General features: G+C 38.1%; 2 protein-coding genes across 2 annotated transcripts; both read right to left on the reverse strand.

Annotated features, from left to right (window-relative positions):
- Positions 1–747: 747 nt before the first annotated feature.
- On the reverse strand, positions 748–16,237 carry LOC111572136 (uncharacterized). The gene is made up of 6 exons (XM_023275671.3): positions 15,454–16,237; positions 5,803–5,911; positions 5,585–5,710; positions 5,256–5,469; positions 3,981–4,150; positions 748–893 (listed from the first exon to the last, which is right to left on the reverse strand). Exons 2-6 carry the CDS (start codon positions 5,842–5,844, stop codon positions 843–845), a joined length of 603 nt encoding a protein of 200 aa, XP_023131439.1. The 5' UTR covers positions 5,845–5,911; positions 15,454–16,237; the 3' UTR covers positions 748–842.
- A 1,266-nt stretch (positions 16,238–17,503) lies between these two features.
- On the reverse strand, positions 17,504–18,889 carry tcf15 (transcription factor 15). The gene is made up of 2 exons (XM_023275670.3): positions 18,224–18,889; positions 17,504–17,851 (listed from the first exon to the last, which is right to left on the reverse strand). Exons 1-2 carry the CDS (start codon positions 18,698–18,700, stop codon positions 17,789–17,791), a joined length of 540 nt encoding a protein of 179 aa, XP_023131438.1. The 5' UTR covers positions 18,701–18,889; the 3' UTR covers positions 17,504–17,788.
- Between the last annotated feature and the right edge of the window lie 1,560 nt (positions 18,890–20,449).

Here is a 20,449-nt window from a genome sequence, read left to right on the forward strand (position 1 = left end):
AAAATCCACTCTTATTCCATAACATTCCTGCACCAGATTTACTAAATCATACATATTTAAATCAAATTAGTGAGTTATTCTGTCAAGATTGCTTTAAAACAAGTAAGTACTGCTGTGTTGCCAGTAGATGGGGATCTTTTCACATTATATTCCAGCCTGAATCCGCTGGGCTGCATCCTGCGACATGCCTCTCTTCTTTCTTGATCTGTGATCCAGATTTACAAACGGCAGGTTTCATCAAAACATGTTTTCTGTGATTCATGTTTCAGTGTAGAATCCTTTAACAGCACAAACAGTGAAAGTCAATGCAGGAGAGTTGAGCTTTCACTTCTTAAACAGGAATTAAAATTCAAGGGGATAGAAAAGAACAGAAAGCTAACTATTACAGTTGTTGATTTCATACATTATGCATTTATTATACAGTAAAAACAGTTTTGTTGATTTGATTAAATTTATCTAAACTCAGTAAAAACTAATTTAAAGATTGTATGAATCAGCTTAAAATGTAAGCTTGATGAATAATTTGTTACAGTAGATCAGCTGTCAGATGGTGTTAACACCCGGAGCAGTGTGAGTACTGTGGTGGTTTTTGTTCTTCTAAAGAAAGCTTACATCCTCTCTGGTGTGTTCCTGTTGGCCTCTTTTGAGCTAATAAAAAAAGCAGCAAGTGGTCAGGTTCTGCACACTTTCACACACTGAGAGCACTTATCAAGACAATCTGTCTGCAAAATAAAGACACCTGTTAAATACAGAAAAACAAAAATAAAGCTCTTTTTAATTGTTGATGCAGAGGATGTTTCTGGTTACACGGCCTCCCTGAAGCCTCCAAACGGGTCGAATGTTCAGCTGCAGCGCCGTCTCTGTTGCTTCCTTGAAAAGCTGATGCGAAGAACCTGAGTTACAATAGAAAGAGACAAAGCAACACAGAACAAATGCATTTAATGAATTCAGCAGAAAAAGAAGCCCACCCACTTAAAAAAAACTCTCAGCATGTAGGGGGCTGTTAGAGGAAATGTTACCTCAGAGCTGAGCCGACTACAGATCTTTCCACCAGAACATCCGAGCAACAAACTGCTGCTGTGGTTTCTGATTCCCACACTGGAGCTCCTTTTTGTGTTGACTGCAAATTCCATTTTTAGTTTGCTAATTTACGGAAACAATGACACACTTTTCTTTTTGCAGAGGAGCTGGTGAATAGTGTGAGATACTATTTAGGGATTTATTGTAATTGATCAGATGATGAGCAGTGAGAGCAAACTAAGTGGTTGGACCGAGTCACTTTTTTTTTCAAACATCAAGAAAATGTATAACATCGTAGAGCATTGCTGCAGTCTTTGACCTCTTTTTAAACCTCATATTAGAACTAGAAATACCAGTTGAAGGCAACAGAATCATCTTCAGTACTATGATTTAGACTGAAGCATGAGTGGAAAAAAAAACAGAACCCCGTTAAGGTGCCACAGTGGAAAAGAAAGTAAAATAACATTTAGACTAAGAGACACAAAATTATTCATTCACAGAAAACAGGGTTTGTTTAAAAACTATGTAACATGCATTAAGACACAGTGTCTATAAAAATATTCTGCCCCTTGGAGGTTATCCCCTTTTATTGCTTCTTATCATTGAATTTAAATAATAATATTAGGCCTTTTTGACAAGAAATAACAATTTACAAGTAAGGCTCTTTCATGTCAAAGTGATAAGAATTTTTTAACATAATGTCAACTAAGTGAAAATATAAAACTCAATCAGCTTTAAACATCTGGACCTTGCAATTTTCAGTTTGGTTCAGGTGTGGGCTCTCCAGAACGTTCACCTTGTTGTCTTTAAACCATTTCTGCGTAGCTTTTTCTGTATGTTTGGGGTCATTGTCTTGCTAGAAAGCAATTTATCTCCCAAGTTGCAGTTCCCTTGCAGACTGCATGAGGTTGTCCTCTGGGACTTCTCTATACTTTGCTACCTTCATTTGCTACTTTTACAAGTGTCTGCTGCTGAAAAGCATCCTCACATCATTATAATGCCTCCACCGTGCTTTACAATGAAGATAGTGTGCTTATCATGATGTGCAGCGTTTGGCATTCATTAAACACAGTGCCTAATCTGATGGACAAAAATCTCTGTTTTGGTCTCATCAGATCAAATAACCTTCTCTGTGGTTGACTTCAGAGTCTCCTACATGTCTTCTAAACTCTAGTCAAGATTCAATATGAGCTCTTTTTTTGCAGCAGTGAACAACAGTTGCTTCTCTCTCATAAAGCTTAACTGTTGAAGAACCAGCAACAGTTGGCATATACACAGTCTCTCCCATCTCAGTCATTGAAGCTTTAACTCAGTCTGAGGAGTCAAGGTTGTCTTCAGTAATCTTTTTTCACCTTTTTAAAAAATATATTTTATATTCTTCATTAAATTAGTTTGAAGAAATCTGTTTTCACTTTGAGATGAAATACTTTTGCTTGTAAATTCTTGTCAAAAAAGCCAAATTAAATTAATCATGATTTAATGTTGAAATGCAAAATAAATGAAAAAACTTCCAAGCTCTTTTACTACATCACTAAAAACCTAAATGTTCTCTCATAAATCTGTGCCACTTGAACAATGCTCAAACTTATTATGCACTCACTCTATTATCTTGTTAGTTCTATATCTCTGCTGCCATAGTTGACCACTCATTTTTCTGTCGTACGTGACTCTGAGATTTGTTTTGTCAAACCCTAACCCTTAACACCAGCTCTTTTTTTGTCTCCACCAACTCCTAAGAGAAATATCTGGATCTGTAGATGTGAAATGCTTCACAGTGTTTGGCAGCTATTTGCTAATTGTGCCTGTCTGCTGTTGAATACTAAACATGTAACATAAAATTAGTTTTCAAAGCAATGCTACTGAAAACAGGCACCTGCTGCAGACAGAAATACCAGTAACTTTACTAAATAGTGAGCTGAAACTTGATATGAGACTCTGTAAAGCTGTGCAAAGCTGCAGATTCAGGTGATATTTATCATGCTTTAAAATGTGGTTATTATATAAAGGCAACACATGTATCAGTTTCAGTGAGGAACCAAAACATCATTTCCTCTGCACCTGTTTCACTAAGACCTGCATTTATTTTTTAAAAAAAAAAATCTTGACAAACACTTTAAGACACACAAGTCTGCATTTTTAACCTTTCAGTTCAGTGCATTGTTGGCCTTCAATTGTCAAGAAATCTCAGTTTTATTGTTGATTCTGCTTTAAAGATTGTCAGACAAAAAACACTCTGATGTTAAACTTTTTTCATTTTAGGTGTAATTTGAAAATTTAGTCAGAAACAGCATTAGTTGCATTGGCAGGTGCCACAATAAACAATTCTGTCTTGTGATTGGAGTGATTATGATGGAAGAAAAGGAGGAGATCTGGGTGAATGTATGGATTTACAGACACTGACATTGACGACAGCTGTCTATTTCCCGTATTAGAATAAGAGTCAGCAAGTCTTTTTTTGGACAACCATGACCTTTATCAAAAAACCCCAAACACATATAGTGGTTATAACCACTGGAGTCCCCCTAACCTTAATAAGGGTCTAGTCATTTTATCTCAAAATCTAAATGCTTCTCTCAACTTCAACAGAGTCAATATATCACTGAATTTAAAATTAAAGGGCTTGATTTCCTTATTTCTGTTGTTATTGTAGGAGCCTGTCACACTCCACTATACTGGTTTCACTGGTTACCAGAGAAATGCAACTGAAGTTGATTTTAGAATTCTTTTATATGTCTTGAAGCACTACAGGAGTTTGGCACCAGCACATCTCCTATTCCGCCTCCAGAACCCTCAGATCTTTTGATGAACTCTCCCTCTTGACTCCGCATTCCCCGTTATTGCAGTCATTTTAATTATCCATAAAGCCCTTTGATCATGTTCGCCATCAATAAAAAAAGAAACTTTCACAACTTACAACAAACCAACATACTTTATGATGATTAATAAAAGAGCATATTTACCCAAATGCTGATTAGAGAAAGAACAATTTTAACTAGGGCCACTGCCACATAGCCTGCTGTGGTCCACATGATGGGCAGCTCCTGCACTTGGATGGACTGAGTTGTGTTCATTGCTTTTGTTGGCGAAAGAACGACGACTTGACTTGTTGGGTCAGCCTGGGTCACACACTCTGTATTTAGATAAAAGACAAAAACATGTTAGAAAATCAGTGTAGAAACTACATTTTTCAGTACAGAGAGATCCAAAAATGTAAAGCAATGGATGCTTTTTGGTTGATCCATGGAAAAAGAAATATCTGACAGCACTAAATGATGAATAACATTACTGCATTATGTTGCAATATTTTGAAAATTGTTACCTGGTGGTTGCATTTTGTGGTTTCCTGTACATAAATTGCTGCAGAAAAGCACAAATTTGTGCATAAAAATTCAGCAGTGTTTGATGTTCATAATGTCCAGAGGGAGGATGAATGTGATTTATGCTATGAATCTTTATTTTTTTCATTTTAACAAGGCAATTAATTGCTTTAATTCTTTGCTAAATAACCAGTGCAGCAAATATTTCTTATCAAAAGCAGAGTATGCACTTAAAACATTCATTTTACTATAATAGACCATGGTGCTATATGCTATGTTACACATACACAGCTATAATAAAAAGAGTAGAGGAAGCCAGAGACAAAACCAGTTATTTGCCAACCTCTAAAAAAAACATGAATAAGAAACAAACAAAACTTTGACCATCTACAAGAAAAAAAATCGAATTATTTTTAATCTGGAAAGCTGGAATTGTTTTTGCGTTTCATCTGGTATTAGGCTTGTTTTAGACTGTCTGGAGACAAAGACTTCAAAACAACCAGCTGGTTAATCACGTGACTTAAATATTTGCTACGTCACAACACATTTGCTTCTATGCATGTTAGTTTTGTCCCTTTAAAGTCAAAACTCATCTCAAGCAAGTATAAATAGTTCTTTGCAAAACTGAGAAAATTGTTTTCAATTTTGCAATTTCTATTAAGCGTTTCTAAAATGAGGCTTTAAAACACTCTTGAGAATATATGAAGGAAACAAAAACAGATCTTTTTTGTGCATAAACCTAAACCTGCACTATCAGTGTGGATTGTTGGTGAGGGTGGCATCAGCGCAATAGAACACCTCTGAGACCAGAGTGGCTTTGACATGTGTATGGCGCCCTGTGAAAGACAACAGTTTGGATGAGTCACTGAGGCAGCATGTCTTCCACCGAGTGTGATGGATAGTAAATGAAAAGCTTACCATTAACTGTTAGGTCGACTGTGGGATATTGGCTTTGACCCCCTACATTTGCACCAATTCCACACACATATGTGCCTGAATCTGCAGGTTTCACTCTGGGTAGGAACAGACTGTAATTCTCTCCAAAGCTGACGTTTCGAGCAAAGTTGTACATCTGCGGAGCCTGGTCTCGTTTACGTTTCTTTATAATGCCAAATCTTTGACCGTTGACAAGCTGTTCAAGGTAAAGAAGAAAAAAACAGTTTTAATATCTCCAAACCAAATCAAACAAACTCTCCAGCTTAACTTTAGCGGTATTTACTCTTGAAAACTTGAGGTGAGGGACTGACCTGGTACCACGTCACTGAGTGGAAATCTATGCAGTCGACACCTGGACACACGAGTGAAACATCTTCATTGCAGTTCGCTGTTTGAATAACTTGGCGACTCTGAGCTGCACAATACACCAACAGCAGCTGAGGTAAACAAACCACAATGTTGAGAGAGTATTCTGGGATGGAATGGTCAATGAAATGTGAAAAAAAAAAAATGCTGATAGAAAATTCACCTCAACCAACACGATGGCCTGGCACAATCCTTTACGCTTCATCTTGCCTTTCACTTAGCTGTAGCTGTGCAACTTTTTCTCACTTCACTTGAAATGGAGACACAGTTTCCTGTAAAAGGGGCACGTTTGATCAGAAGGTCTCAATTTGATGTAGTGGGAGCATGAGGAAATACTCCCCCCGTGTGGTATAAAACAGTGCATCATCAACCACAACAGAAGATTCAGCTGCTTAAATAAGCAACTTGAAGTGGAACTCCACCAGTTCTACTTATATGAAATCCAGCCATGACAGAGTCGACTCGTCGGTCTGTGGAGACAGTTATGTCTTTTCCTCAGTGGCCCCTGAGAAGCTTTCTAAAGTTCGAAAAAAATACCCTGATGACGTAAACATGAGGGGAGTCAGAGGGGCACGTAGAAGTGGAGGGGAGACATTGAGAAATTGTAGGATCCAGCGTTTTGGATGGTCATGTTTTGTTTTTTCAGAAATGTGTCCCTTGAAAGTTCCTCTACGAAAGTCAAATGCTGCATTCATGGACTGATTCTTCAACAGCCCCTGAAAACGTATTGCATGCTGACCCCCAGTGGTTCGAAGTTGAAGTCTGCAATTCTAACACTGGTTGTTCTGAGTGCACTGAAAACAATATGGTGTTTGTACACAGTCCAGGCTTTGTAAAGGGGAAACAAAGTGATCCACTCAACCCTATTCCTGTGAATCTGCTGCATATTTTCTAACTGTCCAAAAATGCTAGCTAGCAAAATATCAACAATCTTTCTCCAGAACCACAGACTCGACTGTATAAAACAAACACAACAAAAAGCACAACTTGTTGGTTCAGGATGTTTTGAAAATCAGAGGCATAAATACAGTAGTTGTTGCACATGGTCACACTACAATGAGGAGTTCCCTGATTTTTTGTTTCTTTCACTATTAGGACAAAATGTCATTTTTTGTCCAATGCTTTATACATGCACAATTAATGACATTCTCATCATCATCCTCATTTGTACTTTGTGTGCACCAATGATTAGTAAAAGTTAGTAAGCTGACATTAGCAAGGCAGTGCTGCATATTCTATATGTACTTGTATATATGGAGCTACTATTGTTATTATTTGTACTGTTCCACATTCAGGGAATTTGTGTAATATCTGAATTTCTACATACAGAAGAATATGCTAATGTCAACAGTACTTGTGCATATTTTGTGTTTATTTTAAAATTTTCCTCTGATTCCCTTTACTGCTATAACACTAAATGTCCCCACTGTGAGATTATAATGGCATATGTTATATTATCTTATTGTAACTCATTTTTAATCCTGTACTGTCATATTCACTTTGATCTTATTCTTGTTGCTTAAGTATTGTGTTACTATGACGCATGATGTTATGTAAAGTGGCCAACAAAAAACATGCATTACCATTTTTGTTATTACTGTTAGCAAAGGGAAAAAAGTAAAATGTCTAATTCTGTCAGTAAGATTGACTGTCACACACACGCGCGCACGCACACACACACACACACACACACACACACACACACACACACACACACACACACACGAGTCTGGCTCATCCTGTTGTTTTGATCACAGGGAACTCCCCATTGTCTACCTTCAAGGCATATTATTTGTATGTGTCGCTCTTGTTGACAAAGGAGGTCGATATATGGTTATTAATAGCACACTGACTTTATGGAAAGGGGAAGAGTGAGGTCTTTGGATTCCACCATCTGCATTAAACAATGCCTCATTCAGCAGCAGCTGGCACAGGGAGAGCAGGGACATAGAAATTTTACTGATGTTACAGCAAAGCATCAGTGGAAATGAGGATTTTTTTGGCCACGTCCAATTGGACACCAGCAACTGCAGCTGTGAGCGGTTTCAGATCTGTGAACAGCAGCAATTTCAGCCTGAGAAGTAAACAAGCAGATACAAAAGCGCGATACTCCACATTTCTGAGATGCAGATGTGCTGATGTTCCGGTCGCTGCATTTAGAAAAGCATCATAATCAAGCACATGGGAGCTTTAAAGTTCATACAAACTATGTGTGATAAGGAAGTAGTGTGATCATAAAGGTCAGTGGCAAGAAGTGCTTGTGAGACTCATCAGAGTTGTGATTCTCTGAAGGTTGGTGTAAATGTGAGCGAGTGCATGTGTGATGTGTGCATGTATGTTTGATTCAGGTTCTCTGTGTTGTAGTTCAAGGGTGTCGCACGCCACAGCAAGTCCCAGAGGTTGTTAGCACGCCCAGCTGCTAGTCCAGGTCTCCATGTTTCTGTCAGCGAGGTTGTTCACTGCACACTCTTTCGCCTCTGATTGAGGAAATCCTCTGACTGTTTGCTCTGTTGGCTGAAATGAAACATCCCAATGGTTCCGCCGTCTCTCCCACAGGTCCTGTACACGCAGACTTTCCCATGAAGACCGTGCATGTTTACTGGGGGTTGACAGATATATGGCTCTTTGATGGACCATAACAGTACCAGTGTGCCGTGCTGGCCAGGCCGACAGATGATATTTTGAGATACAACAGACCATTTTTTAATTTATTCCACAATTTTGTTGTTGCTGAAACAGTGATTAAGAAATTCAGAGATACTAAAAGTCTGCACTGAAGCCAAAACTAATCAAATAATCTTTATTGTCCCACAAGAGAAAATTGTTCTTTGTTGCAAGGAAGCATAAAAACATCATAAAAACACAGTAAAAAAAACAAAAAAAAAAAACCCAGAAGAAATATTACAATACATAGAACAAGAAAACATTCAAGTGATAAAAGTAAAGAAAACTTAAAAAAATAAATAAATAAATAAATAAGAGTCATAGTTGAATTATGGTGTTTTAAAGTGAAAAACTTAATCCCTTGCACCTAATTTGTGGGAAAAAAGGATGGCTCGCTTTGGTGTTGATGTATTTCAGTGATTTCTTGATGTCTGCTGCTCAAATATTACTCTCCACCTTGACAACGTTGTCTGACAGAGAAAGCCTGGAATGATTGTGTGATGAATTTGTAAAATAATACTATTTTGACAACATTTTTCCAACATTAAAAATATGTAATTTCTTGTCAAGGTAACTGTATTTATACAGTTATAGCAAATGAGTTAGTAGCTCTTAAGACAGAATGGCCATGCTAATAGAAGCTGTGAAAACTCAGTTAACACAAAATGTCAGCTTAAAGTGACCACCATCAGTATTGTATATAATCAGTGGAGCTGCTCCCCTCGGCTCTATTTGGAGGTTTACTGCAACTTTTAGCTCATAGCTTTGGTTTTCTGCACTACTTTAATTCACAATCACTGCTCTACAGCCTCGGTTTCTGCCACAACACACGGTTGGTTTTGATGATGTAATTACACAAACACTGTCTATGTGGTGCTTATTTTATCTACCTCACAGTTGGTTGCTTTCTCTTTTAGACTCTAATGCTTTCAGCAAAAGTTCCTTGTTCATCTGAAGCATCAGAAACTTTTCTTGGATGCTTCCTTGGTTTTCACTGCCATGCATCTAGTTGTGTAGTTTACTTCTTCTCCGTCTCCTCTTTAGCTCTGGCCAACCAATCACTGCTGCTTGACAGATAAGCTGTGCCAACATGAGAATGTTCTCACAGACTTAAAACTCTGTTAAACTGCAGAATGCAGAGAAATATACCTGGAGCTGATGGGATTAATTAGCATTGTGAGTTCGCAAATACCAGATGTTCATTTATATGTGAAAGTCGGGCACTATAGCTTTGACCCGGCCTTATTCTCTGAACACTTCATCAGAGAGCTTCAGAAACCTCTTCTCTCCACACATTGTGATTTGGGATAAAGATCTTTGTCCAACCATTTCTGCAACTTTCCAAACCAAATGTTCACACCACTTTACCCTGTGATTGGTCAGCTTTCCGTTTTCACATGTAGCACAACAATTTGGGGCACTTTTCGTGTTCAGCTGAGTGTAACACTATGAATCTTTCCCTGGAGAGACAGCCTGAAAATGTGCGCCCTTCTCTGTTTTTAACAATATCACAGCTTCATCCCTCTATGATGGAGGGCTTTTGAATCCACCCTCGAGTGCAGCCGTTCAGATCTGATTTCCAGTGTGGTTGGACTGCTGGTCTTTTAAACAAGCTATGACAGACCCATGAAGCAGCCCCCAAAGCACAGCAGAGCTTTGAACTAAACACTGATGTGGAGATGCTAACACGCTATTGTTCAGTGGCTGCAGTGCTCATCATCATCTCATCTTAGTTTGGTGCTAACAGGCTCACATTTACTAATTAACACTGAACACAAAGTGCATCAGAGGGTGATGAGAGTATCATTACTGGTGCAGGCGTTGTGTCATGAAATATGAAAGTGGACACATTCATATTTTGACCTCATGATGGCGCTGAATGAAAATTCAGCGAATCATTGAAATTTTTACATTTAGTCATAACTAGTACGACGTGAATCCTGAATTTAAGGCCGATCCTGATGAATGAGTTGCCATGAAACTTGGTTATTGAGACATTTCACTGAAAAATGCTTTACGGTGGAACTGCAGGAAAAGTCAAAGGCTTCATTTGTTTCATCTTCTGAGCACCATTGGGTACCTGAATTAAATATCATGACAGAAGTTGTAAGAATAATTTGACTCAGACAAAATAGCTGAACAGACTAACCCTGTCATCCCTGCATGCTCCTTGCTCAGCTCCAAATAACACTGTAAAATAAAAATGTGGTAGCAGGGGTGCCAAAAAAACACAATAAAAAACACTGGAATATTGTAAAGTTCAAAAACTGTAAAACTGTGAAAATAATGGAAATACATTTTTTTAAATAATCATATTTTGAAGTGATTTATATACAGTAAAATTGTGCAATTTTATGATGATACATTGTAAAATAACTAATTTTCTATTTGCAAGAACACAGATTTTTTGATGTGGATGTTATTCACAGTTTAGTTTTGTGTAAATTCATACATTCTTTCTTTGATTTTACTAGTTATTATCTGTAATTTAATAAATGCTTTAAATCCTCAATATACATATTATTTTCTAAACATAATGACAAATATCTGTAAAATAATTAGATTTTTTGCTGACTTAAATAAAGTAAAACAATGTAAATTTATAGGCACACAATTAAATAGAATATAAGTCTATTTGTACATTTTTTTTCACGATTATCATGTAAACAAATTCTCTTTTAGGTGATTTTACCAGATGCTCTCTGTGGTTTAACAAACAGGAAAAACTGCAAATTAACGGTAAATTATTTAAAAATTTATAGTTAAACGCTGTTAAAAAGATAATTTTTTTTTTTAAACAATGCATTCCTGTCTTTATTAGAATAATGTAATTAATTTTACAGTCCAGTGTTTTAAAACAGCATCTTACAATCAATTTTGGTCTGCTGGTTTCATGGTCAGCATGTAAATTCATCTGTTTTTCAATGGTTTTAGAAATTATTCATAATTATTATATATAATATATATATATTATTATATATATCAACATAAAAGGTAACATTTAAGTGTTGTGTTCATGGCTTGTTTGGGGAATATATTCTGACATGATTAACAATGAAACATATTTTAGACATCCATAATAATGAACATTTACACATGCTGGGGAGGATGAGCACTTTTCTATTCACTCAGAATATGATTTTGTCCTCCTGTTTGATCTGGATAATGTCTTTGTTTTGCGCTGCTGAATACAGCTGTAAGTGGCTGAAATGATTCCTGTCTTTGTGAGGGAATAGAGGCTGCAGAGCTGCATCACACTGCCTGTTCAATTGTTTATTTAAGGAAGCAAAAACCCCTCTAAGTGTGCATTGCTGGATTCTCACCTCTGCCTCTGGGCTTTGGCAGGCTGCTGACTGCTGGGGGTTGATTGTCCGAGACTGAACAGAACAGAGCAGAGCCACGACGGGCTGCATTGTTCCCTAATTTCTTCTCTGGGATTTCCTCTCTCCGGCTCCCTCCACCCACCCTTTCTATTCACTCTGCAGCCCTCCATCATCCTCCCTCTGTCTGAAACTCTTGCCAAACTCTCTGGCACATGAAAACAATTGTTCTTGTATGTTTGAGGAGACACAACCGGCTCCTTGGAAGGGCTTTTCTTCCCCACAGAAGCTCAGCTGACAGTCGGGCAGACAGACAGACTCCCTCCTCCTCCTCCTCCTCCTCCTCTTCCCTCTTTTGGAAAAGTGGTCATGTTCAGTAAAATTGGAAGCGAGGTTTCTGAGCCTCGAGCCACAAAATGACTCAGAACCATTAATATCTTTGACATGCAGGTGGAGCGAGGGGCCACGTCCCCAGCCAGTGAGCGTTTGAAACATGTTGAAACGGACTCAGAGAGAGCAAAAGCTATTAAAATATTACCATGTGCAGGTTTGTTTCTAACAACAGCTCTCTGGCAGGACTACAAAATGCCGAAGATAAGCACCCATCTGGGAATCAGGACTGCGCTCCCAGATGATGCTGAAAAAAGACTTTACATCCTTCCTGTTTCTGGATCATCTATTTTAACTTTTTTTCTGTTGGCAAGGCAAGGACAGGAACACGTTTGAGCTGTCTGAGCAGTGATTTGTGTTTCATCCGTAAAGGTGTTTTCAAAGAGCCATAGCTCGACAGGATTCATTAAACTGCACTTCCTAAATGGGACAGCTTCCTCTTCCGTGTGTTTAGATCACAGAACTGCCATTCAACATGAACACATTATGTCAGTTTCTTCTACTTTTATTCATGAAAAACTCTCAAGAACAATAAATGGCAATCTGTAATTAAAACAAAACACTAAACATCCCAATGGAGAACATAAAGTCTTTTTACAGACTCAATACCGTTTTTGCTTTACTGTTTATTGTACAATTAAATTTTATTCCTGCGAGTCCTGTAACATAAACTGTAAAGAAAAATCTAATAAAACTGTGAAAATCCTGCAACAAGGGTGCAAGAAAAATACATTAAAATAGTAAAATGCTATAATGCTTAAAAAAACTGAAAATAAGGGCAAATATCTTTAATTATATTATAACATTTAAATACAGCAAAACAATAGGGTCAGACACTAAAGAATTCATTATTATTTGGGGAAAAAATGGATTTTTGATGTTCACATTTTGCATAGTTTTGACCAGATTGTTTATTTTTTACAGTCAACATGTAGATTCCTATTTTTTTCTGATTTCACTATATCTGTAATTTAAAACACCAATGATGTTTAAAAAATAAAATAAATTATACCGTATACCATATTTCTATCTTTAATATATACCTGATTTAAATTTAATAAAATATAGTCATTTTACAGTCAAATTTTGTGAAAGAATAAACTACCCTTTTGTTTTTAAGGAAAAATAGAATTTTGATGTGGGCATTGTTTACAGTTTTGACAATAAACTATCAATAAATGCTTTTGTTCTGTGATTTTACTAGTTATTATCTGCAATTTAACAAAACAGGGAAGATCTGTGAAATCACAGTAAATGTAACAGTGCTTGTTTTTTTTTAAATTTTTTTTTACCGTGTGCTATAAGGTCCACAAATCTGAGATAAAAATGTGTCACAATTTAATGTAAACAAGAAATATTCAGAAAGTTTTAGGATTTAGAAACATTTAAAAACACAAGAAGAAAGTTTGCATCATTGATCATGTTAACATTTTGACCAAAAAGTCAAATTTGTATGAGCTGTATCAACTGAAGCGGACAACAGTTTGAACTTTTACTTGCTAATTAAATGTGTTGCTGTTGTGTGATCTGCTCACACAACTACTAGGTCACAGCTGACAGAGTTTGGGTGAATTATAGCATGAATACAATACTAGAACTGGACCCTCATCCAGTAACCACTGATATGAAACTAGGGTAGTTTGCAGGCATGTGAGCAGACATAAAGTTATGCTCAAAATATTATTGTGCTCAAATACATGGACCGGACATTACCATTAAACTGGCCGGGGATTTCTGGCACCGTTGTAGTTCCTAGAGCACCTCCTATTATTACATTCTTCATGCAGGATGAAAATAAGCTAATGTTCAAGCCTTGCCCTCGCCTCTAAATAATAAAATCAACATGTTTTAAATGGACACACATTGGTTGTAAACTGTGTGCTTGAGCTCTAATTTTCTGAATAATTATTAACATGTATTTTTAAAAGCATAATATACAACATTTCCACATTAAAATATCTAAAAATGACTCGATGAATGCTATATATTTTATTGACTTTTCGTCATTCATTATCACAAATGTTCTGAGAGAATTTGTAAGTTTATGTAATGACCCAACCCAGTATAAACACTCACAGGCTTTGAAACATGTTAAGTGTGTGACAGTTTAGGGTTATTCTGCTGTCATATGATGTAGACATTTCAATGTTATGACACTTCATTTCTGTTAGATATTACAGAGCGACCTGCTCATAGTTCATTGCAAAATTGGTGACATTTAAATGTATTTGTTGGATGGATGGTCCAGGGCAGATGTAAGTGATACCATCTGGCTCCTAATTTTCAGGCAAACTTATGATTAACAGATGTCCGTGGCTTCCTTTTTTTAAGCTAAACTGTATAAATACTGACAGTGATTTTGTGGTACTACAACTAAGCAGCTAAACAAACTGTGAATGAAGCAAAGTTCACTTTATTAACCTCTTTATACCGCTCATAAAGTCAGTCAGGTAAGTTAGTGAAGGTTTAGCGTTTGGGGGTTTCGCTAATACTGAGTTTCAGTTTGGTCGCTTATCACTGGTGTTGAATCTTTTGCGACTGGTGTAGCCGAGGAAATACATCAACTGATACGTTAGAGAAACAAGAAGAATAAATAGGTGAGCTAGCTCGCTAGCCACTGTTGTTTTTTCATTATATTGTTTGTTTTGACCACAGCTAACAGCACCATGTTAACCCATGGGTGAATAAACTGTGTGACGTTAGCTACAGTAGCTGCTAGCAATTAGCATCACATTTGCTAACATGGCTATTTTATTAGCATGAAATGATTTAACATGAAAATACATGACTTATCTGAATACAAATTTTTACATGACTGTGTCTGTAAACATAATTTGCGCCTGAGTGAGCAACAGTGGTGAAAACAACAAATCCCATGATGCCATGCTACTTCCCACCATCATTAAACCACATCTATTGTTACTGTGTTGAGTCCCCTTTATAGCAGAAACTACATACTGTGCCTTTCTTGTCATATGTACATTATATCTAACAGTTAAGGTCTGACAGTTTGGAGTAAACAACACATCAGTAATTTTTTAAAATGAACACGAGTACTACTTAGAATAATCAGTTATCCAAGTATGCAAACTGCAAAAGGAGAAAGGCAAAAATCATCTCCTTTTCCCTTTTTTTGTCTCAGTGTATATATTTTGTGATCTAATACAAAGTTACAAAGGAGGTTACATGCTGCATCCTTCAAAGAAATGTCACAGTACAGCAGAAAAAGAAAACAAAGAAGAGGCAAAGAATGTTCTGGTTTTGTTGTTTTGTTTCAGCTCTAACTATTAAGGTCATTTTTCATCTCAGGTCACGAAATCGGCAGCAGAACGAGGTGGAAGTGCCATCTAGCTTCATTTCATCTCCGCTGAAATCCTTCCTGCGCAAAACCTCTGTAGGGATTAAGAGATGCGAGGGTCTGAGGAAGAGGAAAAACTCACCAAAGCGAAGTGGTAAGTCTCTGCAGCGGTTCCCAGGTGGATCCTCTGGACCCTCGCCAGTCAGACATGTTAAACAGATCCACACTGACCTTATCTGCTGTTTTTGATTTCCCCATGTCTCCTTTAATGCTCTCTGCCATCAATCTGATATCTGTCATCTTGGTACGAAAAAAAGGCTCCTTTTGATTTTGTTGAAACTCACTATTTGGTTGGCTCGCTCTGAAGACTACCACTGGAGAGCCGTACATCTGGGTCCCAGCGCCGGATGATGTCAAGACTGGCGATGACCCAAAGCCCACCGCACACAGTTCCTCAGAGAGGTCGGCTGTGCGGTGTTTTGCCTTCCTCTGCCTACGTGACATCTTCCTGCCGGGGGGAGCCTCGGGGAGCCGTTTGAGGAGGCCCCGTCCCTGAGCTCGGAGGACAAATTCGACTTATCCTGACAGGTTAGGTGGGGGAGGGACGGTGAGGAAGCTCCAGACCCCCAGCATGCACCTTTAACTGCTTGAGAATTCACTTTCCATACAGCATCCCATGTCACCAGGGAGCCTTCCTCTGTCGTTTCCAGCTCTAAGTTTGCAGTCTTATTCAAAGCGATGCCAGACAGGAACTCGGGCTCAGCTGTCGGTGTGTCTGAGCTGCATTCTGCCTGTTAATGTGTTCACTGCAACGGCTTTTTCAGACTGGAGAAGACAGAAAGAGGCCCACAGAGACTGGGCTGCTTTTGCTTCATGGACTGATTTTTCAGCACTGAGGAAATTTTTTCCAGTAAAAGTTGTCTGAACTGGCTCGGCGCTACATGTTGACAGAAAGCACAGCAGCTACGAGAGAAAATCAAGCTGTTGATTGCAATAAAACAACAGGAACTAGGCGTCATGATGGTCAGTCAAATCAAGACGAATCCTCAAGTGATGTAGATGTGAGCTACCAGGAAATCACATGACAAACAGAAAAGTTATGTACAGGATCTGCTTCCGGAATATGTTTGCATCATCTACCATCATTACATGTCAACAAGGTTTCACTTCAGTGCTCCACCGTGACCTCCGACCTCTTGCTCCATCTCTCCCTGTCCACTGGGCCCACAGCAATGATTTATCCCCCTGACATACCAACAGCTGTGTTGGGAGCTCCGAACAGAGTGTGGGCTACTATTTGCCGTGACTAATCGATAACAGACTTCAAAAAAACACCAATCGTGAGATCTGGGAAAAATACACCAGTCAATGACACCAGAAACCCCGAAGCTTTTGCTGTGGCTCTACAGGCTTCATAAACAACTTCTTGGCAACATTAATGCAAACAGTGGAAATGTGTGTGTGAGAGAGAAAGACATCGTTCAACAAAGACATTTTAAACCTTGAAATCGTGCAAATGGAGATCAAGATAAACTGAGCATTTTAGTCACAGAGAAACTTTAAATATTTTAAAAGAAGTTTAAATGTTTAGGTTGAGATTCGTCATTTCCCAAACCACAGTTGGAATGCTTGTTCTACACTACCACACTGTAAGAAAAGTACTTTAGAAAATGTGAATTCTGGAAGCAAGGGGGGCAGAAAAAATATGTACACTGTAACATTGAAAATAACAGCAGATATCTGTAAAATATTTATATTGTTAGCTGATTTAGATACAGTAAAACCATATACATTTACAGGCACACATTGTAAAACATTGTAAAAACACTAATTGGTATTTGTAAAATAAAAATGTTCAAAATGAACACATACACACTTTCTGTGATTTTTACTCGTCATTATGCATAATTTAACAAATCTGTAAAATAACAGTAAATTGTGTGAAAAATTTGTTAAAAACTGCTTTAAAATATATCTTTTACAGTACACCCCCTGTTTAAAATGATTTTATTTTTCAGAAGCCTAAGAACTTAAAAATAGCAAAGGCCTGAAAAGATGTTGGTGCCACAAATATACATAAACACTTTGTTTTTTCTCTTTGAGGCATCACTGCAAGAAACCTGAAACATATTCTGGTTTGATTACGTTAATCTTGTCTGTGCTCAGTGGTGTATTTGGACCAAAACTGGGAATAAGAGCAAAAATGGCTTTTATTTTGATAAAAATATATTTTATTTAAAACTTTTGCTTCACAAAAAAGGACACAAACTCATAAGTTTCGAACAAATGCACTGCATCTTTGAAAGACTTATGGATTAAATTTCTCCGTCAAGTATAAATAGTCTCTTCTTTGGTTCCATCATTTGATCCAGCATGTGAACATGTACACGTGTGTGCTTTGCAAAAAAACAGCTTGGACTCTTCCCTGAGACAGTCTTTGAGGATTTTCAGGTTGCTAATCATTCACTGGTCTGCAGTCAGCGTCTCATTCGCAGCGGACCCAGCCCTCGCACTTTCAAACAGTCTTTTCCATCCTTTATCTGGAAAGAGAGAAATGACTCAGATCAGGATTCAGGACACCAGATGTAGCTGTAATTTCTCCACAGGGAAAGAATGGAAATGGCTTCAACAGATCAATAATCCCACTCTTTAATGTCAAGTTATTTTCCAAATGCAACAGGGAGATGTTTTACACCACATGCTCTGCACTACAGTGAGGGTTTTAGAATGTGGGGGACTAAAAGTGCACACCAAAAGCGTGCGTAAAAGCTACATAGATGATTTAAAATGGAGCTGCATCAAACCTCTTGTTACACATAGTTTGGACTCAGAGCTGATGAGTCTGTTACATGTTCTCCAACCCAGCAGTTGTATTTAAGTCTTCATGCATGAAGATATAAAAGAGCATTTACCCCTTTCCTCTGGTTGCTCAGACAGAATGTGCAGATGGTCCGCGGCTGCTTCCCTCCACTCTCTCCTTGCGCATGGACCGCGCCGAGGCACGGCTGTCCGTCTGCGCCACCGTCTCCGATGAGAAGCACGTTGGCCAGATGGGAAATGTAGCTGGATGCCAGTCGAAGAGTTTCGATCTTGGACAGTTTTCTATCCACCGGCTCGGTGGGTATGAGAGTCCGCAGGGCCGTGAAGGCGGTGTTGACGCTCTGGGTCCTGCCTCTCTCCCTGGCGTTAGCTGCGCTCCTCTGCTTCACGACCACCGCGGTGTCTCCCTCCAGTTTGCGTGAAATCCGTCTTCGTTTCCCCGTAGAGCCACAGTAACTTTGCTCCGAGCTGCCGTCGCTCTCGCTGCGGTTTTCGTCGTCCTCGGACGTGACAGTGAAGTCCGAATAGATCAAGTGCGTCGCCACAGGCCGCAGCATGGCAAAAGTCATCCTTAAAAGTTGCCACCGGCCCCGGCTCCAGATCCGCTGCGCAGTCAGTCTGAAAACAAACTCGGGGACTTTCCCTGCATCTCAGTACGGCGCAAAGTCTGCAGCATGCGATCACCTGCGGAAAAAGGAGGTTTTTAATAACGCTGGCCGACTAGTTGGCCTGGTTCGGGATGGACCCAGACTACCTGGTCAGCAGGGCTCTTATAGCTGGATGGGAGGAGCTGCAGTAGCGCACAGACTTACAGTAGCCTCTCCAGTGAAAACACTCCAAATACACAAACAGTAACTCCCCAGTAACTTGATAAAATGCTGCCAATCACCCAAAAATGAGTTCTACAGTTAGAGGAGAAAGTGATCATTGGAAGCCACTGAAATGTTTAAGAACCACCAGCTTTGTTTGTTTTTGGTAATTTATTTGACATAATGACTACAGTTGTAAAGCAGTTATGGATTTGACTTCTTGAATCCCTAAACACAGTACAACAGTAAGAAAACAAGAAATGTTGGACCAACATAAACTAATTGCTTCAACTTAACAAGTGATATTAATGCTGCTGGTTTATGTTAATGTGCTGCAATATTTAGATTTCTTTCAAATGAACAGTTTTTATTGCTGCAACTAAATTTTAAGGTCATTTGAAGTTTACAATTTTTCTAATTTTAGGTATTTTCTAAACCCAAACAGAATGTGTCAAACACTGCCCCTTCTCTTTAAAAAAAATTACTTAACTGTACTTTTTAAAGCAGTAATCATACTTAAAGAAGAAAATGGTGGTTGAGTTGAAGCAAAAAAAGTTGACAGAATCCACAAAAGTAAACTGCCATCACCAAAGAAAATGGATAAATGAGATTAATTCAAAAGAGAACTTTACTTTGACGACAGCTCAAATACACTTTTTACAGTGTACTATGGTACTGGTAATAATATTCAAGAACAAACTAGATAGACTGTGACATATAGTTTAAGATACAGTATATTTCTATTATTCTTGTATCTCTTGACTGGAGTTTATTTAGATGGAGCTTATCTACTTTAAGCTACTTTATAAAATGGGTGAACTAGTCTATAAAAACTGCATATTTTTACTGAACTAAACTTATGCATGTAAAAACTAATAACTGTAGCTGCCAAATAAAGCTAATGGGATAATAAGTACAGTCATATTTGTTTTCAAAATGTTGTTCAGTAGAAGTATAAAGGTGCTTAAAGTAAAAACTAAATAAATGTACTTAGTATATTCCAATACTGTACTCACTGGATGCAAATAACTCTGCCAGTGCAAGTTTATAAACTTGCAAAATTCAAACGTATTGTTTCTGGAGTGTTTTAAAGGTATTTAGGGGCTAAAGTTTGCTTTTACAGTTAACTATCTTGTCTTAGTGTGACATGTTTACGGTTCTGCCACCCGCTGGGCTCTGTTTTCGTTGGCTGCTCAACTGCAGTTTTACCACCCAAATGAACTCTCAACAAAACTTCCCAACATCTAAGCATGCATGTGCAGCATATGTGTCTGTAAACCAACTTTCCAACTCAAAAATGTCAAATGTGAGAAGTCCTTTGAATATCGCCTTCAGAAACATAAATTAACTGTACATTAATTATATCACAACAACAAACAGGCTTAGAGTAAATAATCCCACTGTTGTGTCCCCGCATTAGAAGCTGCTCTTGGCTCCCACTGAGGCTCACAATTCAGGCAGCAAGAGAAAGTTAAGTGTGAGTAAATAAACAATGAACAGATGATCCTG

Source organism: Amphiprion ocellaris, chromosome 8 (genome assembly GCF_022539595.1).
Source record: "Amphiprion ocellaris isolate individual 3 ecotype Okinawa chromosome 8, ASM2253959v1, whole genome shotgun sequence".
Lineage (NCBI taxonomy): Eukaryota > Metazoa > Chordata > Actinopteri > Pomacentridae > Amphiprion > Amphiprion ocellaris.

Excerpts from the sequence above, each read along its gene's own strand:
- LOC111572136 (XM_023275671.3), bottom strand. The coding sequence starts at position 5,844 with ATGAAGCGTAAAGGATTGTGCCAGGCCATCGTGTTGGTTGAG. Across the intron at positions 5,470-5,584 it reads ACTCAGTGACGTGGTACCAG|CTTGTCAACGGTCAAAGATT; the intron begins GTCAGTCCCTCA and ends TACCTTGAACAG. Across the intron at positions 4,151-5,255 it reads AGTCGACCTAACAGTTAATG|AGTGTGTGACCCAGGCTGAC; the intron begins GTAAGCTTTTCA and ends ATCTAAATACAG.
- tcf15 (XM_023275670.3), bottom strand. The coding sequence starts at position 18,700 with ATGACTTTTGCCATGCTGCGGCCTGTGGCGACGCACTTGATCTATTCG. Across the intron at positions 17,852-18,223 it reads TGAGCAACCAGAGGAAAGGG|ATAAAGGATGGAAAAGACTG; the intron begins GTAAATGCTCTT and ends CTCTCTTTCCAG.